This window comes from Oculina patagonica, chromosome 13 (assembly GCF_052425735.1).
Source record: "Oculina patagonica isolate OP01 chromosome 13, crgOcupat, whole genome shotgun sequence".
Classification (NCBI taxonomy): Eukaryota; Metazoa; Cnidaria; class Anthozoa; order Scleractinia; family Oculinidae; genus Oculina; species Oculina patagonica.
The window spans coordinates 19,619,501-19,646,239 of record NC_135770.1 but is presented as its reverse complement, the minus strand read 5'-3'; the positions used below and the strand labels follow the sequence as shown (position 1 = coordinate 19,646,239).

The 26,739-nt window shown below is 39.1% G+C and overlaps 5 protein-coding genes across 6 annotated transcripts in view; 4 read left to right on the top strand and 1 right to left on the bottom strand.

Annotated features, from left to right (window-relative positions):
- Positions 1-7,428: 7,428 nt before the first annotated feature.
- LOC144634566 (uncharacterized) lies at positions 7,429-10,251 on the top strand. Its single transcript, XM_078493569.1, has 2 exons — positions 7,429-7,716; positions 8,716-10,251. The coding sequence occupies exons 1-2, from the start codon at positions 7,441-7,443 to the stop codon at positions 10,156-10,158; spliced, it is 1,719 nt and encodes a 572-aa protein (XP_078349695.1). The 5' UTR covers positions 7,429-7,440; the 3' UTR covers positions 10,159-10,251.
- A 3,026-nt stretch (positions 10,252-13,277) lies between these two features.
- On the top strand, positions 13,278-14,805 carry LOC144634704 (large ribosomal subunit protein mL40-like). Its single transcript, XM_078493738.1, has one exon. It carries the CDS (start codon positions 13,289-13,291, stop codon positions 13,829-13,831), a length of 543 nt encoding a protein of 180 aa, XP_078349864.1. The 5' UTR covers positions 13,278-13,288; the 3' UTR covers positions 13,832-14,805.
- Positions 14,778-22,218, bottom strand: LOC144634630 (abscission/NoCut checkpoint regulator-like). The gene is made up of 11 exons (XM_078493648.1): positions 22,123-22,218; positions 21,518-21,639; positions 21,251-21,347; positions 20,844-20,985; positions 20,452-20,546; positions 20,065-20,230; positions 17,855-17,934; positions 17,040-17,088; positions 16,603-16,652; positions 16,100-16,263; positions 14,778-15,339 (listed from the first exon to the last, which is right to left on the bottom strand). The coding sequence occupies exons 1-11, from the start codon at positions 22,177-22,179 to the stop codon at positions 15,267-15,269; spliced, it is 1,095 nt and encodes a 364-aa protein (XP_078349774.1). The 5' UTR covers positions 22,180-22,218; the 3' UTR covers positions 14,778-15,266.
- A 48-nt stretch (positions 22,219-22,266) lies between these two features.
- Positions 22,267-25,676, top strand: LOC144634718 (uncharacterized). Its single transcript, XM_078493758.1, has 2 exons — positions 22,267-22,437; positions 24,514-25,676. The coding sequence occupies exons 1-2, from the start codon at positions 22,270-22,272 to the stop codon at positions 24,610-24,612; spliced, it is 267 nt and encodes an 88-aa protein (XP_078349884.1). The 5' UTR covers positions 22,267-22,269; the 3' UTR covers positions 24,613-25,676.
- Positions 25,677-26,354: 678 nt separating this feature from the next.
- The window catches only part of LOC144634567 (kelch-like protein 7), an 8,670-nt gene continuing 8,285 nt past the window's right edge, over positions 26,355-26,739 (top strand). For both annotated transcript variants that reach the window (XM_078493571.1, XM_078493570.1), the window contains exon 1: positions 26,355-26,739. This exon is cut by the window's right edge and continues 36 nt beyond it. The gene's annotated coding sequence lies outside the window, so the exon portion shown is untranslated.

The following is a 26,739-nucleotide window of genomic DNA, read 5'->3' as shown; positions in this document are numbered from 1 at the left end:
CCCCCTCTCGCCCGCGCCCCTTCGTTGGGGGGTTGGGTCGAGAGGACGGCTGAATTTTAGACTAGGAAAATGGCCGAAGTCATTTACTAGTATTATTATTTTATTTTCAACATGGCTGCATGGTAGATAAAGTGTTTGTCGTTACTTTTAAACTTGTGTCCTTCGTGCAACCTATTTCTTGATCGATTGGGTATCGATTGGTCTTTGCGAGCATGCAAGCACAGCGCTTTTCTTTGCGAGCACGAGCGTTGACAAAAGTTTAAGCCTTGTGAGCAGCGAGCACCTTTCAAAAAGTATTAAACCTTCACCAAAAACTGAGCAGGCGAACACTTGTAAAAATATGCGAGCACGAGGAAACGAGCACCCACTATAATGAGGGGGGCGTAAGAGTTTACGGTGATGCGGTTTTGCGTTATTTTTCGTGCGGTTTTGCGGTAATTTTTATTTTAATCTGCGGTATTGCGGTTTTATGTAACGAGGGGAATTAGTATAATTCCGTGATTTCAGAGAAAGATAGTTTTAAGATGTTACGTTAATCAACGCTCTCTGTAAAATTCAAATTATAGCTACTGCTTTGCTGTAGAGATTCGACCGGGAGTCTCGTTTAGAATAAGAGAGCGATCAATGAGTATTCTGGAAACGTTCAATTGTCAGTCATGAAGTTGTGAATCAAACTGATAAAAAGTTATATATGGACGTGACACAGTTGTTATAATATTTAGCCGCATTTACTCGTCTTACCGATATAATAGAGAGTGTTCGTCCCTGAGAAAATGTAAAAAGCCAACAGTAACTTTAAAGTTAAATACCTAACGCTTGTGAAATTCTATTTTACTTATTCAGGAAAAACTTGTATTTTTGTCAGCTGTCCTTAGTTAATTTCTTTATAAGATATTCGTTTGCACTGGACTGTGTACTTTTGTACATCTGCTCGTTCATAATTTCTTTGTTGGAAATTTGCGTTGCGGATATTCTTCGTTCGTTCTATCCAAGGGGAGTTTCTCTCTGCTATCAATCATTTAGTGTAACAAAGGAAATTTAGGAAGTAAGGAAGACTGTAAACTAATATTTTCCGTTCTTATTGTATCATTCACTTGGCTGCATTGTCATAGCTTTTCCACGTTGTAAAATTTTAACAATAGAAACTCACTTAGGATGATATATAAGCAAGCGACGTTGTAAACATTCTTTGATTACATCGACGGTGTGATTAGTACATCGATAATTACGAAGTTAGCAGAATAAACTACTGTTGGACCCAAGTTCTGTCTCTGCCTTACGTCTGTAGTTCTGAAGTTCCTTGAAGTAGATCGCCGTGTACCTTTGAAGCTTGTTGACGAGGCTTCGTTCCGCAGCAAGTGAGTGCTCTACCGAGTTAAGTTTCCCCATATTTCAGTGGTATTGAGTCATATCTCAGCCATATTTCAGCGTAGCTACAGCGCACTTCTCTCTCAGTTCAAAAGTCGGTTTTAACTCTCCAAGCAAGGAAAAACTTATCGTCACAGTAAGTGGAGAAGAGTGGTGCTTCTTGGATCTTCAAAGACGTTAGCAAGGCAACAAGAGAAGAATAAAGCCAGCTGAAGTTGACGCTAACCGATGTAATCCCTTGAGCGTGGAAAAGAGGAACAGACCGCTCAAGTAACGTGAGTAAACCAGAAAGAACAGAAATTAATGAAGTCTGTCAAGAGAGTCTTAAAGAGAAGTTTTCATCCGAGATACAATTTAAGAAGTAGAAATCTAGCCAATCAAACCGTTAAAGCCAGAACGCCTAAAGTCGATACATCTGTTCAAGCCGATTTATCGGAAGAAGATAATTGTGAACTGCTCCACGAATTACCATTTTGTCCGTATACTGGTCTAGTCCCGCCACACCAAGCGAACATTGGAAGTTACATTGAATCACATACCGAAGAGTCGAGAAGAATTTTCACAGCATTTCCCAGTCCAGGTCCAGCCAATAGAACCAACCGAGAAGCGATAGATATCAGTGTTGACCAGAACGAAGGACCATCCATTGTTCAATCGAATTCACCTGTTCAGCATATTTTCTGTAGTCCGCGTGAAGGAAGTGAGAGCAGTTCATTAGAAGATTTTACGCCGATCGAGTCAAGGCAGTTGCAGAGTAGTCCACGCATCGCTTTAGAAGTCGAAAAGATCAGCGAACCCAGCGAAAAAAAAGTAAACAGACTGAATCCACGCCAAGAAACAAGCTTCACTTACCAAACAAAACCGATAATTATTTCACAAGCGAGTGTTCACGACCAATTGCGAACTCGCATAAATTACAAAAAACCAAAACAAAACAAAAGAGGAACTCGTAGCGACTCTGTTTCCAGCGACGAATTCGGATACACGGAAACGGAAAGCGAGCGAGAAGATTCAGGAGAGAGTGAAAACAATAAAGAAATAAGCGAAGAAAACCAAGTACACAAAAAGGACCAAGGTACCGAACCTAACACCATGGAAGCAGCCGCATTTAAAGACTTACAGGATCAGATGGCAACTCTACAACGCCAGTTAAGATTGCAACACCAGCAGACAACCAGTGCCTTAGAGCAAGCACCGCTCCCAGAAACAGTAAACACACGAAGACCTGCACCATTTCACGGATATGACTCCGAAGATATTAATCGTTGGCTGGATAAAATTGAAAATTACCTTAAACTTCGCCGAATAGATCTGGCCAGTCCAACAGCTCAAGCAGAATTAGTCATGAACTTAGCCGGACCAGCAGAAGATTTTTATTATTCTTTGTCGCCAGATCAGAAGTCCACGTACGCAGAATTAAGAGATTCCCTGAGAGAGAGATTTGCCAACAACAACCAAAGCTGGATAATTTGGCAAGCAGTTTCAACTCGACAGCAAGGAGCGATAGAACCTCTGGACACATATTTGACTGACTTGACAAACAAGTTCCGTCGTTTGAATATCACCGATGCAGAGAAAATGCGTTTTTTTGTTCAAGGATTACGACCAGAAATCCGAGAAACTGTGCTATTAAGACAGCCAAAGTCATTCCGCGAAGCCGAAGAGATAGCACGACTAACTTGCGCCGTGAAAACCACAATGAACTCTCATGTAGTAGGCGTCCCGTATCACCTGAGTTATCCCACAGAATCACGCAAACCAAGCGACTCAAATCACGATGTGTTAGCGAAAATAGAAGAGCTAAGCAACAAACTTCAAAACGCTAAGGAACCCACCAAGACTGACGCTACAGCTACTGACGCTAAAATCATAGCCAAACTTGATGCATTGATTGATTGATGGTATTTTGCCGACACCAGACGAGCACAATTCCGGGGCATTTCAGGCAAAACCCAACGAAAGCAACAACACAGCGAATCTTGCAGCGTATGGAGACTACAGTAAACCTCCAGATTTCATACGAGAAATTCGCCGAATTGATAGCAAATTGGATGAACTTTGCCGTGAAATGGACGCCAGAATAGATGCCCTTATCGCAGCAGATCCATATGACAATTTCAGAGATGGAAACACAGCTCGCATAGCCACGTTTTCTGAAACTAACCGAAATGGGGCACCAGAGTTTACTGCAGAAATTTGCCGTATGGAAAGAAGTTTCACCAACAAATTAGAAAGTCTGTACCGACGAGTAGACAACCGAATAAATAGCCTTGCCCACAGAAACCAAATCACTCGCCCCGAGTTAGCAGAAAACAGAGAACGCAGCCGACAGTCTAAACCAGTGTGTTACAAGTGTGGACGCGGCAGGGCGGCTATGACGCATGTCATAGCCGCCCTGCCTAAGAAAGAAAATACAACCAGCCAAGAAGCAGATGTGAATATCCCAAGTTCAAATCAGAAAGTGAAGCTGACGGTAACCAATCAGCGGCAAAGTCAAATTATGCCAAAGCAAGGACAGTGCTACAAGAGAAATCGCCGAGAAATGAAGTCCTCAGTGCAGCAAAGCAATGTCTTTCTGTCACGTAGAAGTGATGCCAAACTTACGTCCCATGACCTGACTACCGTAGGCAAAATAGCAGGCCAAGCCGTTCAGTTACTTGTGGACACTGGAGCATGTGTATCAGCCATTGACAAACAGTTTTTCACAAAGATTTATGGTCAGTTTCCGCCTAAGATGAGTGACTGTTCCTTATCGTCTATTCAGGCAGTCGGTGGAGGCACAGTACAAGTGCTAGGAAAGATTACCGTCCCTTTACAGTTAAATGGTTGTAAGTATCCCTGCGACTTCCATGTTATGCAGAATCTTACCTGTGATGCCATCCTTGGTAGGGATTTTCTCCAAGCAAACAAAGCCTTGATTGACCTGGACAACAGCAGCATTACCTTCAAGAAAACCGGGCATGCTGGGAAAGCTACCAGTGCAACTACATTGCGGCCAGTTATGAGAACTTGCCTTCCCCAGCAGCACAAGTTGAAAGAAAACAACACCGTAGCCACACATGTTGAGACGAGTATTGAGTCCAATTGCCAATTAATTCCTCGAAGCAGAAAGAACAAAGCACTGGGATTTCAGCAGCCACTCTTAGTTTTGATGCTCATTATACTGTACCTGCTCACAGCCTCATGCACGCCGCACACGACTGACCATGCCAAGCCTGTTATTCAGAACATGCCAAAGTTTTTCGTCCCCAGAACCCCAGATGATAAAGTTGAAGATGGCCAAGCGAATCGCGAGGGAACTGCTCAAAGTTTAGTCCCAAAAGAAGAAAAAGGAGAGAGGATAAAAGTATTACAGTCACGTGATGCCCAGAAAACGTTGAAGACTGACTATTCGAGCCCGCCAACAGTACTCAGCGACTTAGAAGAAGATGCCACTAAAAATGTCTTTGATACTATGAGAGCACACCTTGGAAATGAAGTATCACGTTATTGAGTCATACCGTTAGGTAATTTGAAGACAAATGTTAAAAAAGTTATGAAGTTTATTATCGATCTATTACAAGTGAACAGTATTTTAGCCGAGAGAAACATAGTGTGAAGAAGTCAGATATACTAGATTTTAAAGTCGAGACGAGACAGAAGAACTTATAATTGTAGTACGTTGTCCATTACGAGTATGGAGATGTTTACTGACCGCTTCGGAAGAAAGTTGATTTGGAAGATTTTTTTTTTTTTTTAGACTGCTTAAAACTCAAGTATTCCACCGCATGGTAGTTATGAGTTCTACTTTTCCTTTACCTTTTTCTCGACCGGGAGGTCTCGTTTTAAGGTGGGAGGAATGTAACGAGGGGAATTAGTATAATTCCGTGATTTCAGAGAAAGATAGTTTTAAGATGTTACGTTAATCAACGCTCTCTGTAAAATTCAAATTATAGCTACTGCTTTGCTGTAGAGATTCGACCGGGAGTCTCGTTTAGAATAAGAGAGCGATCAATGAGTATTCTGGAAACGTTCAATTGTCAGTCATGAAGTTGTGAATCAAACTGATAAAAAGTTATATATGGACGTGACACAGTTGTTATAATATTTAGCCGCATTTACTCGTCTTACCGATATAATAGAGAGTGTTCGTCCCTGAGAAAATGTAAAAAGCCAACAGTAACTTTAAAGTTAAATACCTAACGCTTGTGAAATTCTATTTTACTTATTCAGGAAAAACTTGTATTTTTGTCAGCTGTCCTTAGTTAATTTCTTTATAAGATATTCGTTTGCACTGGACTGTGTACTTTTGTACATCTGCTCGTTCATAATTTCTTTGTTGGAAATTTGCGTTGCGGATATTCTTCGTTCGTTCTATTCAAGGGGAGTTTCTCTCTGCTATCAATCATTTAGTGTAACAAAGGAAATTTAGGAAGTAAGGAAGACTGTAAACTAATATTTTCCGTTCTTATTGTATCATTCACTTGGCTGCATTGTCATAGCTTTTCCACGTTGTAAAATTTTAACAATAGAAACTCACTTAGGATGATATATAAGCAAGCGACGTTGTAAACATTCTTTGATTACATCGACGGTGTGATTAGTACATCGATAATTACGAAGTTAGCAGAATAAACTACTGTTGGACCCAAGTTCTGTCTCTGCCTTACGTCTGTAGTTCTGAAGTTCCTTGAAGTAGATCGCCGTGTACCTTTGAAGCTTGTTGACGAGGCTTCGTTCCGCAGCAAGTGAGTGCTCTACCGAGTTAAGTTTCCCCATATTTCAGTGGTATTGAGTCATATCTCAGCCATATTTCAGCGTAGCTACAGCGCACTTCTCTCTCAGTTCAAAAGTCGGTTTTAACTCTCCAAGCAAGGAAAAACTTATCGTCACATTTACAAGACTACGCGGTGTGCGGTGATTACAAATTTTAGGTCGCGGTAGTCGGTGAGAAAATTGTCTGCGGTAATATGATTCTCTTACGTTTCCACTGGATCCTTTCACATTCGGTTGTTTTGCTTCAGTTAAAGAAGCTCGAGCCAAGTGTTTTGTTTTACAGCGTATCAGCTTACACAATCAGGGTTCGTTATTAAGCAAACTTGCCCTGTTGCTTGTAATTGCAGCCTCTTCCAGTCAATACTTGATGTGTTTAACTGTTTTATCCAATGATACGTTGACTTGATGACATTCCAGACCAGATCTTCGGCTCAGATTCAGTCTTATCTACCGTTGTTAGTCATTTGAAACTGCAGTTTCGGTGTTTTGGTAAAATTTGATGCGGTTTGCGGTTTTGTAGCGTAATTCTGTGCGGGTTTGCGGTTTTCGGACCCCCTTACGCCCCCCTCTATAATTTTGCGAGCATTCCGAGAATAAACCTAATGTTCCAAGCCCTGCAAAATTTTTAGGGACTATTCATGACCCCTAAAAGACTTGAAGCAGTCCCTTATTTGTCTTAGGCCGTAGAGCGTAAAAGAGCGCGAGTTGCTTTTCTCTCGACGGTCTGAGAAAAAACAGGAAACGCTCGTAGCTAGTCTTTTTCATGAAAGAATAATAAAAAAGAGAAGATAAAGTCCACATTTTCGACGAGTATCCCCCATATGTGAGTCCCCCTACCCCTTAGGAGTGATTTACGAGGGAGTTTCGTGTGATAACCGTTAAAAGTGGCTTGTCGTCATATGCGCGCGCTTGAAAAGATAAGATGATAACATGTTGAAAAAAATCTCAGTGGTTCTCTGCGGATTGGTCCTTATGTAGCTGGCATGAGTTAAGACAGTTAAATTTGAACTTGAAAATGGATTTTGCGCGCGTTTGAATGGCGACAAAACAAACCATGACTGGTGAAAATATCTAAATTATTCTGAATTTTAAAAAATAGCTTGATGATATTCTCTGTTTAAGTTATTAAACAATCGCTGATCTCGGATTACCTTCTGTAAATCAGCAGATTTTGTCGACGTGAAATTTAAAACTTTGCGCGCGCAAATTCTGTAACAAGCGCGAGGAGAAATGGCGCGTTTCGAACGAATGAAGTAAACAATGACATCCATTGTGTCGTATGACCAAAGCCAAGCTTGATTCAGGCAAAGGTGAAAAATGTCACAAGACAGCGGCGCCGAAATGGCAGAATTATTCGTAACAAGAATGAGCTGTGGAGAAAACAATGAAACTGAAAAGCGTGTTAAACACACCCAGATTATTGTAAACACTAAAAAGAAACAACGATCCACCCGAACGGTATTCGCGATCGAATATAAAAAGGAAGGGATTAGATGGTACAGGTTTACACACATTTTTGAAACTGCAAATGCACCACCTGTGATAGAAGATGCATATGGCTACCAATTTGTCAACTCCACGAGACAACCAAAGGTGGGAGAAGCCAATAGATCAGCAAAGTAGTTATTTTAGTGGCGAACGTAGCCTCTGCTTTAAACATTTTTTTAAAAAACCATGACAGTGATGAGTATTTCTCAGATTTAACTTCGCGCGCTGAAAGTAGCCGAGCTACAATTAAAAAATGATGCGCAAGTTAAGGCAGATTGTTTTAAAGACAAATTAAATTTATAGTGATATCTTAATAAAAAAGCTAACTTCGGGATGGCGAACTAACGTACGCACCTAACAATTAGTAGAGAATTGTTTTAGAATACGTTATTTCAAGAGGATTGGTCAGGAGCATTCATTACGCCTAGTTAATTTCAGTTTAATAAACATTGCATTATTGCACGAAAAGAAAACCAACCGATACCGGAATACGATTCTGGATATAATTTTTAGAGCGTAGTCACATGACTACTGGGGCGCAAAGAGCGCAGTCGCTTTAAAAAACCTCTGTGCAACCGTGAAACCTCGTCCCCAGATGTCTTGTCCGCTTTTCAAAATGGCGCACAGGTCAAGGAGAAACTTTTGCCTAGTCCCCAGCTGCTGATTGGCCGACCGGTTAAGACGGTAAGGAGGGACAAATAGAGAGCTCGGCGGTTGATCGATACCCACAATACCAAGCGAGCCGTTGACGTCAGTCCCAGAACGCCAAGCGAAACGAGCACCACCACCAAGAAGAAGGAAAAGGCCTGTGGACTAGGCAGGAGTAATTTCTTCTCCCAAGAGGCAAGCCTGCGAACGCAGACGCATTTCCGGCTGCCGCTCGTCTATCTATTTTCCAGCAGAGACAAGCGACATGATTTTTATAATTATAATAATAATTATAATTATTCTAATGATTTAGAATATCTTTATTCATATAAAGCCAATAGTCCAATACCCGAATTGATCAATAGCGCTTTGTCCAAAAACTCCAAAACTCCACTTTCCTGAGCCAAAAATAGTGAATAAACAAATATTTATAATACGTCTTAACTTCTTAACCAGGAGAAAGAGGAAAAGGAAAAGAAAAATAAAGAAGAAGAAGAAGAAGAAGATGTTGATGGCGATGATACTGATGATGATTATGACGATGATACTGATGATAATTTTGATGATGACGATGATGATGAGGATGATGCAAAATTATTGTGTGAATTGCCTTTTTATATGGATGCTAAAAACAAATCAGAAGAAGAAGGTGATGGTAGTGATGATGATGAGGATGATGCAGAATTATTGTGTGTATTGCCTTTTTATGTCGATGCTAAAAATAAATCAGAAGAAGAAGATGATGGTAGTGATGATGATGAGGATGATGCAGAATTATTGTGTGTATTGCCTTTTTATGCGGATGCTAAAAACAAATCAGAAGAAGATGGTAGTGAGGATGATGAAGAATTATTCTGTGTATTGCCATTTTATGCGGATGCTAAAAAAGAATCAGAAGAAGATGGTAGTGATGATGATGAGGATAATGCAGAATTATTGTGTGTATTGCCTTTTTATGCGGATGCAAAAAACAAATCAGAAGAAGAAGAAGAAAAAGAAGATGGTAGTGATGATGATGAGGATGATGATGATGATGATGGTGCTGATGATAAGGGGAACAATGAAGAAGAGAGAATGAAGCGGAGAAAGTATATGATCAGATTTTTATTGGACGAAGAAGAAGAAGAAGAAGAAGAAGAAGAAGAAGAAGGACGAGGAGGTGATGATGATGAAAAGGATGTTGACAAGGAAGAAATTTATCGAAAGAAAGATTTAATAAGAACTTCACTGGACGAGGAACGAGGAGAGGAAAAGGAAGAAGAAGATGGAAGTAGTGATGATGCTGCTGCTGCTGATGATGATGGTTATGATGGTGATGAGGAAGATGAGGACAATGATGAAGCTGAGGATGATGAGGATAATAATGATAATGATGACGATGAGGACACTGAGGATGATGAGTACAATAATGAAAATGATGATGATACTGATGATGGTGATCATGATGAGGATGTTAAGGAGAATAATGAAGAAGAGAGAATTAAGCGAAGAAAGTATTTTAGCAGAAGTTTATTGGAAGACAAGGAAGAAGAAGGCAAAGAAAAAGAAGAAGGAGGAGTTGATGGTGAGGATGAAAAGGATGTTGACAATGAGGGCATTTATGAAAGAAAGGAGTTAACAAGAACTTCACTGGGTGAGAAACGAGAAGAAGAAAAGGAAGAAGAAGAAGAAAATGATGATGATGATGATGACCATGATGATGAAGGTGTTGATTTTGAGAAGGATGATGACGGTGCCGCCGAGAACGAACAGAACAGTGGTCAAAGAAGGTGCATAAAGGCACTTTTTAGATGCAACAAAACTGCGCGTAGACGAGGTAGGGGCTCAAGAAATGTCGTCACTGGCTGGCTATTGAGCAAAATTGTAAAAATATTTGTCCAAAGAAACCTACTGTTATAAAAATTCGTTTGAATTATTGATAAATGTTATTTATAAAGTGCGTCATAAAGAGTATTGTTGTAAATAAAATTAATACGTTTTGCATTAAAATGATTCCTGGTTGATACTGTATTTACCTTTTGCAGCATCTTCTTCCAGTAATAAAAATATAGATAAGGCCCCTTCGTTAATATATACGGAAGGTACCGCAATGGCAATGGCGACTCCGTTTACAATCAGCTGTCGATTAAAGAACCTTATAAAGCTTATAAGTATATACCACACAAGTGATGAGTACTTTTCGCGCTCTCTGATTGACCAACTCGGAGGTGATTAGCAAAAAACTATTTACCTCCACTTCGGTGAATAATTGTTAAATATGTAATGACAGCCTGTTTTCAAATGTCACTCAGTAGACACAGAGCGTGTTCTATTGGAAACCTGGGAATCTGATTGGTTCTACCCTTATCTTCTAACTAACAATTAGTCAAGTTTTCAATGAGGGGGACAGTTGATAAGACCGAAGGCTAAAGACCCCTAACAATTTTTTTGTTGGGGGTGGGGGAGGGGGACTCAGCTCCCCAACCGAAAGTATCGCTAGCGCAGCATAAAATTGGTTTGTTAAGACACGAATCGTTTTATCAGGATCCATTCTCGTCCCCATAGCCCTTTCGTTTCTCTTAGCCGGCTTGCTGGCACGAGAAAACGGAGGGCTCTGGGGACATAGGATTTTTGAATTAATTCGAATTTTTTTGATTGGCTGTTTGGAACAAAGAATTCCTAAACGGAAGTCGAAAACGTAACGACTCTCTTATACATTCTCTTGAAACGTCATGACTACATACATGAAGGCCGGAAGTCCTAGAATCTAGGACTGGAAATCCAGTGTCCCCAGAGCCCTTCGTTTTCTCGTGCCAAGGCCCAGCCGCCTAAGAGAAACGAAAGGGCTATGGGGACGAGAATGATCAGGATCTTGCTTACTCTTGGACTGTTTTAATTGCTAAGGTTAAGTCTACTTTGAGCCTAGTGAACCATACAGGCCGGAGCTTATCCCGGTTTCCGTAGCATTAAGTGACTAGGAGTATTGCTACTCTCCCTGGATGGGATGCTAGTCCATCACAGGGTACCCCCCAGCAGTAAATTCGCCGGTACCCATTTATACACCTGGGTGAAGAGAGGTACTGTGAGAGTAAAGTGTCTTGCCCAATAACACAACGCAGCGCCCCGGCCAGGCCTCGAACCCGGGCCGTTCGACTCGGAGGCGAATTAGGCCACTGCGCCTCCCACTTCAATGAATGATGAAAACGTCACTCAGTAGTAATGCGTCAACACCAGTTGATGGGCTCCCTGGTCAACACTTAATATAGTTCACTTTAGGGCTTTCCACAAGTTGCTCGGCAACTTTTTGGCAACTTTTCATGTTTCGAAAGCAACTTTTTTCCCTTCGAGCAACTTTTTTCCTCTGGAGCAACTTCTTGCATTTTGAGAAATTTCCAGACCGAAGATCTCCGAAGATTATCCGAATGTTGTTTAAAGGTCATACGAACGTTTCCGAAGATTTACGAAGATTGGCGATGATTTTCTAGAATCACGCCCGAAGACGTTTCAACTTTCGGCTCATTCTACATTAAAACATTACAAAAAATCCTCAGCAAACATGACATCATCATTGTACAAATTTTCCCCTTGATATGTTATTTAGATACTTTTTTGCTGTAAAATTGCATAAAACTGCTTAGAAATCTTTTTTTTTGTTTAGAAATCTAACCCACAAAGGGAAATTAGCATATATTTAACGAAATTGTCTTGATTAGAAGCAGCGTTTTGGATTTTTTGGAGCAACTTTCGAGCAACTTTTAATATCAGAAGCAACTTTTTTGGAGTTTTGGAGCAACTTTTGAGCAACTTTTTGAGAAATTACGGGCAACTTTTTAGGAAATCTCGAGCAACTTGTGGAAAGCCCTAGTTCACTTACCTTTTGTTGGTTGTGTGCTGTTTTTTTTTTTTTTTCGATTTGATGGGATTGTTATCTATGGAAAGTAATTTCGCGATGGCTACCTGCGGCCTCACTAAAAGGAATGATACATGCAAGGCAGGCAATTTCGATGGCCTGTCTGCCAATCCCTTGTGCCAAGAGTTCAAATGTGATTTCCCTTGGAGTAAACATGCTACAAAGCTGCTGCCAATGCGATTTTCTATCGTTACGCAATGTAGTCTGCATTGAAAGAAAGCTAAAGAACTACCGGTATGTTTGAGCTCGTCACGCTGGTGACGAGAACGGCTGACATGTTATCGACTTAGGCTCGGGCACAGGGGACCCAAACGCTGTATTAGTTGTACATAATCTTAAATTTTTTTTTGAATATTTTATTTGCAGTACATCATAGTTTAAGATGCTGTGTAGTTTTTTAGCGGTAAATCTGATTCACGCAAAAATCAGGAATTAGGGACGGACCATTATTTTCTTGGAGGGGGGGGGGGGGGGAAAGAAAAATTTTCCTCTGCAAACTTTTTTTTTAGTTTATGCAGTCTGCAAACATTTTTTTTCGAAATTCTTAGTATTTTTTGTTATACATATCGTTTTAGCAAACAATTTCTTTTGTCTTTCCAGGCCCTGCAAACAATTTTTTTCAATATTATTATCCCCCCCCTCCAAAAGAATAATGGTCCGTCCCTTAGTCCTTCGGCGGTTTTATGTTTACCGTTGCCATGGTAATATCGATTACCTTAAAAAATATATTAAATCAAACTTCAACCTATTACCAATATATGGTGTAATTTTTATATCGTTTCAAAAATTACAGATCTGTATTCTGCACCCGGATTCTGCATCGATTCTGCAAAACGAGCTCTTCCATCCTCGGAGACGCAGGGGCAGTTTGTGGGGGCAGGGGAAAGCCTATACGGACGAAAAAAAAGTATCTGCGATGAAAAGTCATGCCGATATTTTTTTAGCCCGTATAGGCTTTCCCTTGCCGCCACTAACTGCCCCTGGGTCTCCGAGGATGCGTTAAATCGAATTGAAACCATATAACTTTATTGAAAAGTTTTCTGGTGACGTGTGCACCCGGAAACCATATACACCAGTCCCCCGTCATCTTTTCAATTTTGGGCGAGCGTGAAAACCTGGGAACGAAGTAGAAAAACCAACATGGCGACCTTCATGCAAAAAAGATTGTTTTCGTTCTTCGTTCGTTCTAGCGGTCTAGCCATACGGCAAGCCTTACCTGCAAGACATAATCCAAGCCTTAAGAGAAAGAAAGGTCCGGTTGTGGACAAAAAGAAGAAGAAAACACCATTGTTTAACATTCGTAAAACAGAAATTGTTCCCCCTATTGATCCGGAATCCTTGTTGAATACAGCACTATTGGAGGCATCGAGACAACGAAGCCCGGTCGAGTTGTCGCCAGAAGAGAAAGAGAGAAGAACTTTACTGTTAAAAGAGTGGTCGAGACACAAGATGCAGCAGCATAAGAAAGATCTACAGCGTGTTCAGGAATTGGAAAGATGCCGCGAAGAGGCGTTAAAAGAACTTAAGAAAAGCTCGTTGCATCTTTATGAAGAAGCTATTCAGGTCGATGGTGATCTTTTCCCAGTTCAGTTTAAGGGTCCAACTGAGACGCCACCGATAGCTGATTACATGGCACCTGACATGGATGATAAAGTAAAAACTGCAAGTAAAGCCAGACGTTGATGCGATGGAGTGGTTCCGCTCAATTAATTTTGATTTCATGACAGACTTGGTTCTCACGCGTGGTTTTTCACCAAATGCAAGAATATGTTGTTTATATGTAAAAAATGAGGACAGCGTCCAGAAGAAAAAATGTTGGCTGATTGTCGACCATATTTTAGTCGACAGTTGACTGACAGTGATATGTCGGTGACTTTAATAATTAACTGCATAATTTGCCGGGAGATCTACAGTGCAACAGGTGCATCTAATCTAACAAAATCAAACCAAAAATCAAATGATTGGTGTTCGATTGGGCTCGGTAACTGAACAAAATCGAACATCTATTTTGCTGTGAGTTTGATTTTTGAACCAATCAAACTCGATCAGATTTATTTTTGTTCTAAATCTGTCTCTTGATACTGTAAGTAAATCATGCAGGACTAATCAAATCAAACAGAGGTTCGGGTAATTGAACGTTCAATTGAGTATGATTGTTAACTGTTTGGTAATTGAAGGTTTGATTTTGTTCGATTGTCGTCTGTTTGGTAATCGAAGGTTCGATTTTGCTCAGTTGTCAACTGTTTGGTAATTGCATGTTCGATTTTGTTTGATTGACCAAATTTTATTGTGAGTTTGATTACCAAACCCAATCGAACAGTTGGTGTTTGCTTGGGTATGATTACCGAACATTGGATTGGATATGCTGGGAGTGCATTGGACTGTAAGATGTATATGTACTCTCTTATGTTGATGTGAACAATCCAGTCACAAGCTCTACCAAAAGTGGGCAACATATTGGTATGATAACTATTTTTGTGTTGGCTGCCTGTCAGTCGTCTATTGGTGGGCGTGGGCAATTACCCCACAATCAGGCATCCCTTGTGTGCAATGTCCAGTGCATACCACTCTCAGATTAACACAACAGCAACAACATTCTGTACTGTGATATAGGTGTGAAATACAGGAAGTTATTAAACTGGCACTTTATTCTTGAACATTGACATATTTTACAGTGTATAAATATAATAAAATTTTCATGGGTTTTCTGTTTATCCTCAAGCTGAGACACAGACGTCCTGTCATTGACTCTTTCATGAGATTATTCTTACGTAAATTGTAACACCTTTTAGTTAGGCTGTGCCTTTCATAACATGTGAACTTTGAAATTCAAAACCCCACTAATTATTTTTTTTTACGCTGCTGCCAATTATAATTATGGCGACAGGCAATGAACCTAGGAAAACAGAAACAATTGGATCAAAATCTACCAATCAGAATTGACAGACATGACCTTTTGAACCGGTTGTTCAAAAGTGAACTTCTATTTCCTGAGAGGTCTGCTTAGATGATCAATGGCAGTGAAACATGTAACCGTTGGCTTGCGCAGAGTAGATCTGTGTGTTAATGAAAGGTGCAGTTTTAATTTCCAGTCAGAAATATTGGAATATTCTGGTGATCATCTTTTTTTTCTTGGTGGCCTGTACTCTGATATGTCATGGTCTTCATAATCTTCTTGGCTGTGCCCCTCCCTGCAGAAAAAGAAACTTGTTATTGAAATTAATAAATTGAATAAACCTAGTTGGTTTGCTCATCTCCATTTAGGAGGAATAATTTATGACAAAGTTTAGTCTGTTTTTGAGCCTATAGCAAAGGGTGATCTTTGTTTGTCTGAGTGTTCTTTCATCTACATGTACCCACAATAATTTTTTATACCCACAAATTGCTGTTTGTAGCATAATCTGAAAAAGTAAATTATGCCTGGCAAATTTATAGAACTGTATTACCGGCTTGAGAAAGCACCAACTGAAGGTGTTTATTTAAAATTTTGTTTTCTCTTCAACTCAACTTCCATGATTAAACCACCTTTAATAAGTAATTCTATTTTTTGCATGGAGCTTCTAAGCATCCTTTTTGCTTTGAACAGTGATTCATTTTGACAGCTTAATAGAGAAAGAGGTGGGTTTTATAATAATTATGATGCCAAAAATATGCAAAACAACCTCAAAAGTAGGGGGCTTTAAAAACTTTTTATTGACATTTGATTTGAACTTAAAGTACGGTAGAAATAAACCCATGGGCTTTTTATAATCTGAAGGGCTTATTGCTGGAAGGATTTTTACATCTCAGAATTTTGCCCCCGGGCTTACTGGTATCTTTGGATGGGCTTGTTTGGGGTTTGGGGGAAGGGGGGGGGGGGGGCTTGGTGAGGCTTATTGTTAGAATTTTACAGTACCCTCCAACATTATTTCATTAATACAAGTAGTTGACACCGTTGTGACCCTTATGTACCTGTAGCACCTCCGACAATACAAGTCATCATCACAACCATGACATCTTAGCACAGCATTTCCATTGCATATACAACACCAGGGTAACTCGTCATCATCACTGTTTGCTTCATAATCCTTACTGAAAATGCTGCTAAGCTTGCTTGGAGGCTTAGCATCTGTAGGCTAAAAAGTCAGATAAATGACATAGTAATGAGTCAAGGAGGTGAATTCTTTAAGTTATATGTTAACAATTATTTAACTTAAAATTAAACACACATCTTTACCCCTTCACTTGGAGGATAGTTCTGACAGCAATTTAGTCAAATTCCTGATAACTTATTATTTAGTAAAGTTCTTCAAACATAAGCTGGCAAAGATAGCAACCTTAAGAGTCACAATAATTGCTTGAGAAAGAGTGACCACAAAAAACAAAAATGCTGAGCTGTGCAAATTAAACTAGTTTTCTGATTTAATTATCAATTACCCCCCCCAAAACCCTGTCAATTATGACTATAGTCTCACCTTAGATTTGCCTGGCTTTTGAGGTTTAGAGTTGCCACTGTCACTTTTGCCTAATTTATACAAAAAAAAAAAATCAAATTACAGTCATTTAGTAAAAGCTGTATTTGATCCTTCTTGGAATTTTTGTTTTGCACTAAAATTGGCAAATTGTCAAAAGCAATATGTTTCAATTGTTTACATTAATAATGTCCTTTGAGATCAATAATATTAGTTTTTTTCTCTAATCTCTTTGCCTATCAAAGCTAAGGATTTCGGGCCAGAGGGCTCATCAATGCCAGTATCTATCTCCAGTTTCCATAGCATGAAGAGACTAGGAGTATTGCTACTCCCCCATGGAATGGACGCTAGTCCTTTGCACAATCCTTACTGCTATACAGAATAATATGTTAATCTACTTGTCAGTGACACCAGTTTATTTTTATAATTATAATACTTACCAAAGTCAATGTTATCTGTTTTCATTTCCAAAGCTGCTTCATCTAATATCTGCCAAAACAAGTGGGCATTACTAGAAGTTGCACTACCAGGGCTTCGGGGCTTAAAAAAACTTGAATTCTAGCTTGTCCTTTAGACAAGCAGTTATCAAATTTTGTTTGCCAATTGCAAGGCAGTTGCCGGTATGCTTGTCTTTAAGTTTATTATTTTGTGATTTTTGTCTGCAGTATTAACTTTACTGTCCATTGGACATTAGTGACCATGAAATGTTACTTGCCCAGCAGGAAATCTTAAAGTTCTCCCAGACATCCAAATGGCACTATTTTTGAGCCTTAATTTTGTCTTCCCATTTTCCAAATTGAACATACCGGTATTATTACTATTTATTTTTTAAATATACGTTTGTTATTGATTCTGTTGGTTGCATTTAAGCATGAACAGGCAGCAAGAAAACATGACCTAAGTGAGTATGAAAGGTAACATATGATTGGCCATGAAAGCTTTTAAGTTACTTTGAATAATTTGTGTGTGGGGAACATTCACACCATTCAAACTGCCACATCATCATAGGCCATGAAATGTTTCAGATCAGCAGTTGAGCTTGATAAAAAATCGAAATTAATTAAACTAAACATGAATAAAGTTTTGTTGCCAGACTGATCAATGGGTCTAAATAAACATACTCATTATTACATTCAATAATTTCAATGGGTGCAGGGAGACTAACATGGACAGGCTCATAAGAACCACTGTTAGTGTATATGGAGCACAGCCTCAAAGCGAGTCCACAGTTATGAACATATAGAAATAAACTAACCTGTTTGAGGTATTTTTTACTTGCTGTTTCATCATCTTCATCACTATCAAACTCACAACGTTTAGGTTGATTTGTTAGACCTGCCAGACAGCAAGTATTTAAATAACACTATCAATAACTTTCACTGGAATTAGGAGATTTTTTAAACATCTTTTTTTTTTTTTAAAATTATATTCAGCATATGACACAACAATTACAAAACATACTAAAATAACTAACAGTATCGACAATTCACATGAAGCGCGTCAACATTGTTCATTATAACCGTTGACGTACTGACAATACTACAAGACTAGAATAATTACTAACAAAAAAAATAAGTTACAATGATATACGCTGCTTACATTAAAGTTACTTACAGAAGAATAAATTACCTACAAATAACTTACGATCATTGATAAATATATAGTTAGCTTACAATAACAACTCTACAAAATACGATGATGACGAACACACTTATATATTAACTAAAAGAACCGAAATTATTTACTTATAGATTATTACCATGAAAGATACAAACGCGATTACATTGCTCACAAAATTTATTATTCAATATCTAAAAAAGAAGAAAGAGGAAAAAAAAAAGACAGTTACAGTTGTCATGCTGTTCAACTAGTTCAAATAATAATGATGCCATCTACATGACTAAAAAAAGGAAATGACATAAATTAATTTGGGATTAGTACCCATTTTTTTTAAAAATAATCTTTCTTTTTGATCTTACTTTCCGTTTCATATTTAATGGCAATTTTAGTACGAAATCCTTGAATTGTGGGTTGAATTTGGCATCTTCTGCAGTCCCATATAAGTAGTTTACCAATGATTATAAAATAGTTCAGTAAGTTGAGTAAAGGGCATGGATTGGATAATATTCCAAATAAAATATCTTGGAGGGAAAGATGAACCTGCTGATTTGAGATTTGGTGCCAGTAACCTTGAAACTCACTCCAGAACCGTTTAACAAAGGAGCATTGATAAAGAAGGTGGTACAAGGTTTCCGGTTCTGCCTTGCAAAATGAACATAGGTCGTCTGTTTTAAAGCCTATTTTGTGTAATTTTGAATTAGTGTATAGAATAGAGTTGAGCACTTTGAATTGAAATCCTTTTACATAAGATTCAAGTACAACAGAGTGTGGCAGACTAAAGATTTGTCTCAGCTGATCGATAGAAAAGTTAAAATCGTTCTGCAGTTTGTTTATGATATTAGGAAATTGTGCTATTTTGCGAACAAGAAGTGAGTAATAGTCTTTTGATTTCTTTTTTTTGACGTCAAAGATGTTATCGTCAATAAAGAGGGATGGAGGAGCTAAAGATGGACAGGAAATAATATTCTTTAAAACATCTCTAGGGTCACTCCGGTACAGTGACCTTATGGTAAGCAGGTTGGATTTCTGGATCCTGCAGCCTGGGTTTAAGTGCTGGACTGGTCAAAGTCCCTGCAGTGTTGTGTTCTTGGTCAAGCGTAAGGCCAACCTGTCAGAATGCTGGGGGTAACCTAGCTGTGTTGGACAAGCATCTCATCCAGGAGGGGAGTGGTAGGACAATATTGAGTCGCTTCATACTAAAGGAAACCAGTATAATTATAATATTAGCTCCCATTGTGAGGGTCACATTCTGCCTCATCCCCAAACACTGAACATTGCATTGGAGACAAATGCGACTAAGAGTATTTCTACTCACCCCTGGATGGGATGCAAATCCATTGCAGGCTTACCCTCTGGCATTAAATTTTGTCAGGTACCCAATTATACACCTGGGTGAAGAGGGGCACTTATGAGAGTAAAGTGCCTTGCCCAAGTACATAACACAGTGGCCTGGCCAGGGCTGGAACCAGAACCACTCCATCCGTAGCCAGTGTAGCTTGGCATTCTAGTCAGTCAGGGAGAGCGAGAAATCGCGCGTGCGAGCTCTACTCGATCCAAAGTCCCGCGCACTTATACCATTAGGCCACCACGCCTTGAATTGGAGAGAGATCACACCCCAAACTTCTGGCCTTTTTTCCACTTACCATTCTTTGCTCTAATCTATAATGTGTGGAAGGCAGTAGGGACAGGCAAGGCCACTTTGGCTTGAGTGCAGACCTAACTTTTAAATATCTTCAAAGCCCTCTGCACACATTGCACTAATCTGGAATCATAGGCATGCAATGTGTGCAAAATTCACCGAGGCATGGTTATGCCTCTAAGCCTTTAACTGTATTTCCAACTTACTTGGATCAATATCTTTTAGTTTTGCAAGCCTCTGTTCAATTTCCTTGTCTGTTACCCCAGCTACACTTGTTGGATCATCCTCATCAAGCTTGTTTTCTTCCAACATTTGTTTCATCAAATCATTCACCTCTTCCACTTCAGATTTCTTTGGCAGGAAAGTATTGATCTAAAACAATTTATGGAATAAAAACTTACAAGACCGCTTACAACTGCTGTGCAAGGAGTATGAATTAAATGAAAGGAGGCAATCAACAACAAGGAGTATTCAATAAAGAGACAAGTGCCAGATATGTGCAAATGAAATTTTATCATTTCAAACCTCAAATCACTCAACTTCAAACTTGAAACACTAACTAGTAATAAAGGGATTATATACAATGTAATTACATTAGATTTCTGCATTGATGTTGCCTTTCTGCCAGCGAGGTTCTCAAACCTCTCTCCTATTTCTTGATCTGTGATTGTTGTCCCTGGTGGATTTTCTGGTGAAAGATAAAAGAAATTTCAGCATCAATATTGTTTGTAAAAATACATACACAAGTACTATTTTAATTTCAAGAAAATTTTATGTATTTCCAAATCACTTCAGACAACAATAATAGAAACAGAAAAAACATTGAATTTTAGCAAAGAATAGGAACATTACCATTTTGACATTTGCAATTTGAATACATTTCTAATGCTTTGTTCAAAACAATTTTAATTAATTTTCACCTTTCCACTCCTTAAATTGTCTTTGCCATAAGATTATAACAGCTCAAAAACTGCTAAAACCTTACCCGTACAAGAATCATCTGCTTTCAGCTCTGCAAGTCTTCTCCTAATTGCCTCGTCAGGATCAGCCGAGAGATTTTCATATTCTGAAGATGCAGCAGTTAATATGTTTGTTGTGACGTTTCCAGCTGTTGCTGTATTGCTCTTCTGAATAAGATTCAAGAACACCAAACTGATATAAATGTAACATTAAATGTAAATATTGGATCCAGTACTTTACTACTGAACAGTGTATTGCAATCTATAGTAGATAATTTTGGAAAGGTTCTCAAGTGAATCTGTTTTTGTTTTACTGGGTTTTCAGTGGTCACCTTGGTCAGGGTGAAAAAAAAAATGAACTTAAAAAAATTGTGGTGTACTATTAATACCTGATAGTTTCCAGACAACTTTTATTTTTATTTATTTTTTTTACCTGAGAACTGTTAAAACTAGGTCTGAGTAAAGCTGTATCCTTATTTAAGTCATTCATGTCATTACTATCTGTAGTTTGAGAATCCTTCTCCACATTTCTGGAAATACAGGAAAAAGAATGCGACTGAAAGACAGCTAAAAATCAAAAATTGATCAGTATGAATTCAAATGAAAAGGTTTAGTAGTAAGAAAGGAAAACAAACAACAGTCATCACTGTATGTCATGGTTGGGGTAAGCAACTGCAAAGATTACAAACATAAGTTTAACCTTGTTATATTCTTGTAACACTGATCGCAAACTTTCATTTTCTTCGAGCCATGTTCTGGTAAAATCACTGAATTGGAAGTACAGCCAGAGCAAAACAGTCGTCCACATTTTTTACATCCGTGCTGAAATGTAAAAAATTAAAGTTAGTGATAAAATCAGTCTCACACCGTATTACCACATTAAGCTTTGAGCAGTAGCAAACAAAACAAATTAAGCTTATAAAATTGATTTAGCTTTTAATATTGTTAAATTTATTTTTAACAGGTTTGTGCATATTTTTATAATGATAGCTTGCAGCTTATGGGGCCTAACAAATATTCCCACAAAATATAACCACAAAATAGTGAATAGTCCGAAATGAAAGGATGCCTGGCTGTTGAGCATTTTCATGGTATAGTCTAGGACTAAAATTTTATAAGCTCAAAAAAGTTTATGTTAGTTATGAAGAAAGTATAGTACTCGATCGGTAGACGGTTACAAATTTTAAAGAAGACCAGCGCTCGAAGCACTTGTCTTGGCCACGCTACCATCCAACATTTTTACCAAAAAATATTTTAAAAATCTCAGTGTTTATTCCTCTCAAGCGACAAAATATGAAAGCTTACCTCTCGTCTGAAGAAGCCAAATTCTTGTCCACAACCAAAACATTGCAGACCCGCCATGTTTATCACAATTTGAGCCCGCGTTACAAGCGGTTATAATTTTGGAAGGTGCCTTCGTTTGTGGTTGCACGAAGTGTCTCCTATGCAATCATGTCGCATCATGGCGGAAGATCGTTCCATGGGCATAGAAAACAGGAAAAAGAGGAGGAAAAGAAAGAAAAAGTCGAATTAGCAGAAGAAGAAGAGGAGGAAGAAGAAGATTCGTTTGATACTAGGATAAAGAAATCGGGATGTGCAGACTTTCATTATGCTTTAATGGTGAGATCAACTTTTTTAGCGTTCATGCACGACATTTCATGAACTCGATCGATGGTTAAATGTCAATGCTTTTTTGATCACAATTCGCATTTATAAAGTGGGTGATCGATAAAAGAAGATTCTGACCCCTTGTTATTGATAGTTGTTGTTACATAAAGTCATGACCATCTGGGCCGGATCCAGAATAGAGCGTTTTCACTCACGTGGCCGACATCTATGCAAATTTATTGGAACAAAAGGAAGTGTTTACATAAGAAAAGACTTGAAATCCCACAGGATTGGCTTGGTACACCAACACCGTTTCATTGTTTTGGAACACCAATATGGCCGCCGTGACGTCATGTGAAAACGCTCTATAGTGGGAGAGGGGGGGGGGGAAGTGTTGGTGTGTCTGTTACTGTTTTATGTTAACTCCACGATTTTTCAAAGGGGAGGGGGTAAATGTTAACAAATATATTTTTCTTTTAGCTAAAATTATCAAAAATTTTAACACATTCTCAGAAGATCATTGTCCCTAATTTTGGTGGGTCTATAAACAGGGGTTGGTGGGGGTTTTAGCCACCCAAGCTAGCCTCCTTGGATCCACCCTGCATCCCTTGACTTGCATTTCATACTTCAATGGTCAGCTGGTGAGGAGATCAGATCTAAAGTGCTGTTGTAGTTAGGTTGTTCGTTATGTTGGCTTTTGGGTTAGGGTTAGCCTTGTGGCGAGGATTACAGTTAGCCTTACAGTTAAAGTAGGGAGGGGTACTTCTATATAAAATTGATAGATGATAATAGTTGTGAAGAATATCTGTTTTGATAACAAATCAATTGGAAATTTTGGGCAGACTTTTTCAAATTGTGCCTTTGTGTCATGGGAAAATGCGATGAAAACTGATTACAATTTGCTGCTAAAGAGTAATACTGGGTATGAGTAGGTAACCTGAACCAGCAATACTTGACCTTTTGTGTCATTTTTGAAGCAGATGGAAGGCAGTCTCGGCTGTTTTTTTTTTTTTTGCGGGATTTGAAAAGTAGATGTTGTGGGGCATATTTCCCAGTATGTGTTCCACATTGTCACCAAAGAGTGAGGCCTTCCAAGGAGGGTTATGATGTCACGTTTTCGCTTGTTTCCAACCAAACTGTCACTTTTTGGTGACAACTGGCGCCCGTTTTATGTGGTCCAAATAGGCGTAGAAATTTCTGTAGAGCTGTACGTTTCTACGCCACATTCCATGATTTTTAATCCATAAGTGCAGGGGTTTCAATAAGTTTTGGCACAAGTGGGTAGAATATAAAAACAGGCGGGTATCAATGGAAGGCCCAACGGGCCTTCCCCTTCTAGGGGGTCCGGGGGCTGCCCCCCGAATTTTTTCTTCTCTCGTGGTCATTCCTCATTTTGGTCTTGTACTGTTTGTTGAGTCACCAGTGTCAGATCTGAGAGTGTTCTCAGCAGATCTGAGAATGTTACTCAGACATTGTCTATCAGGGAGCACTCTGCCAGTTGCCAACACCTAACATGTGATTTTCGTTTCAATCGCGACGTTACGCTCTCAACTTTCGTTTCTGCCCCTCCTTCCTCCCTCGGATACCTCGTTACCTGTTCCGCGTGCCACAGTGTCTGTCTTTGCGCCTTCCGCGTCCCGTCTCCCTCGTTCGTCCTGTGTCCCTCGTTCGGTCATCGACTCCTTCACCTTTGTCCAGACAGGGCCCGTTCTCCTCTTCTCCCTCCGTTCTGTTTCGTGCCAGTTATCTGTCTGTGATTTCCATCGCTTCGCGGGTTCCCCCATCACAAGCGGTTCTCCCGCTCCCCTACCCCTGTAAGTGGGAAATTATGCAAGTTTAAAATAAGAGTTTAAAATAAAACGTAGAGCCGTAGAAGCGTAGAGTATAGAATGAAAATGTACATCCATAGAAGGATAGCAACAATGTTGGTGCTCTGGATTGTCGCTACAGTTTTAGCTATTTTGGAAGCCCTCAAAAGTGGGTGTCCCATGGGCCATAGACACCTAGGCACACTGCTGGCTCATAGCATGGTTGTCATTTTCATGTTTCATGTTCCTTTTGCTTATGTATGTATATTTTATTTTAAAGGATTGCATGGATGAACATAAAGACTGGAGAAAATGCCAGGAGCATGTTAAAGCTTTCAAGGCATGCATCAATGACCAAAACAAGCAGAAAAAGGCCTAAATACCTCTTTGGAAATGTATAAAAAGAGACCAGCTGATTGCATGTAAAGAAAAAGACCATCAATCACTGAAGATGGAGAAATGAGTCAATTTATTACCAATTTGCAGAGTTTCTCTCCTGAATAGAGGTGGTTCAGCTGTTGTTTAGAAAACCAGCCTAATTCAAGTGTGAGGCCACATGGACTTTGCAATGGAGTTATGAGCAATCATCACCTCGCTACAGGGCTGAGAGGGGGAATGGAAGTGATGGCCATCAGAACTGTTAATGTGTGTACATGCCATAATTTTACAGGAAAATGTTTAATTTTTATCGTTGCTTTTTTAAAAGCAAAGATAAAACTGTTAAAAAAAACTAAAAAAAGATTAAAAAATAAAAAATAAAATTAAAATAAAAAACAAAAATAAAAAATAAAAGATATAAAATAAAAAATAAAAAAAATTAAAATTAAAATTAAAGATAAAACTTTTTCAATTAGTGTCATCGATTAGTGTGTAAAAGGCTAGAACGAATGACATTGAAATGAGGTTTAACTTACTAAGTACTACTACTTCTTTGCACCTGAGCACCACAGCATATGCCACTACAAATACACGGGACAAAAACAGTCTGTCATTAGACCTGCAAAACAGTTGGTTTACTGAGACAGAGACGTGGCACAATACATGAATTGTATGTAGTCAATTTACCTTGACAAATCTATCTTCCCGGTCAATATAGTATTAATTGACTGAGGCACAGCTAAAACGGTAACGATGTCGATCGAACTATCTTGTTGGCAGTCTTATTCTATTTGTTGTATGTATGTGAGTTTTGTAGCATGAAGCTACACAATAAGAGATACCGTATTTATTCGATTAAGCGCCCAACCTCGAATAAGCGCCCACCCTGAAGGTAGGAAACGTTAATAAGCGTGCAGCCTCAAATAAGCGGTCATCCCCACCCCTCTAAAAAAACTGAAGTGCACAAAAGGAGTATTGATAAGTACTACTAAGAGACTAACCCGAAGACCGAGTTAGAATTTTGCAGAAACTTTCAATAAACAATTAAAATTCAGTTTTGGTACATCTTCACGTTTTGTTAATACCGGTATATATTATTTTCTTGCAAAATAAACGTACTACATGCAAAAAATGGTGAAAATTTAATAAGTGCCCAGCCTCGAGTAAGCGCCACCTCGAATAAGCGCCCACTCTCAAGGTCCAAAAATTAGGTAAGTGCCCAGGGCGCTTAATACATTTTAAGCAAATGAAAGATCATCGCAGTAATGTACTCAACTAAAGCAGTTGAGAAAAGCAAGCCTGAAAAAAATTCAGGCTTGAACGGAAATCGAACCCGTGACGTCTGCGATACTAGTGCAGCGCTCTAACCAACTGAGCTATCAAGCCAACTGGGAACTGGTCACTTGTGAGTTCGTTATATACCCGTGGATGGAGAAGATATGAAATGAATATATATGAAATTCATATATTTGTACTGCGGATATACATTTTAAGCAAATGAAAGATCATCGCAGTAATGTACTCAACTAAAGCAGTTGAGAAAAGCAAGCCTGAAAAAAATTCAGGCTTGAACGGGAATCGAACCCGTGAAAACTGCACAGCGTGAGCTACTTCAATAATTAGACCGTTTTTGGACACATTTTATTTGGTTCACGTTTCGAAAGAAGGCTGATTTTCAGGCTCGGGACACTTGCCCCAAGGGGCTTGAACGTGGACATCGCCTTTTGCTCTACTGACGAAACCTAAAAGCGGTCCACGCGGTGGTCGAAATGAAAGGCGGAGTTGTTCAGAATGTGTTAATTAATATAATTGTTCAGTTCGCGTGTCGATTCAGATCCCTGTTTCTGATCAACCAAAAGTATAAGTCGCTTTCTTTTAGTTAAACCTGAAAACTGTTCGAGATATGCGACGGCAGGCACTTAATTTGTAGCCATCTAAAATTGAAAACACCTGACGTCGTTCTAAAACCCTCTAATAATTTGCCAAGGCAACCGTGATGTAACAATGGAAGAATAATGCAAACTCGCAGTGCGGGAATTTACGCCATACAATTCTAGCACAATTACAAAAGCTTTCTTCAAAGACGCTATCTGGGCTTCTGAGTGTCTGTGACTGCATAAGAGGGAAA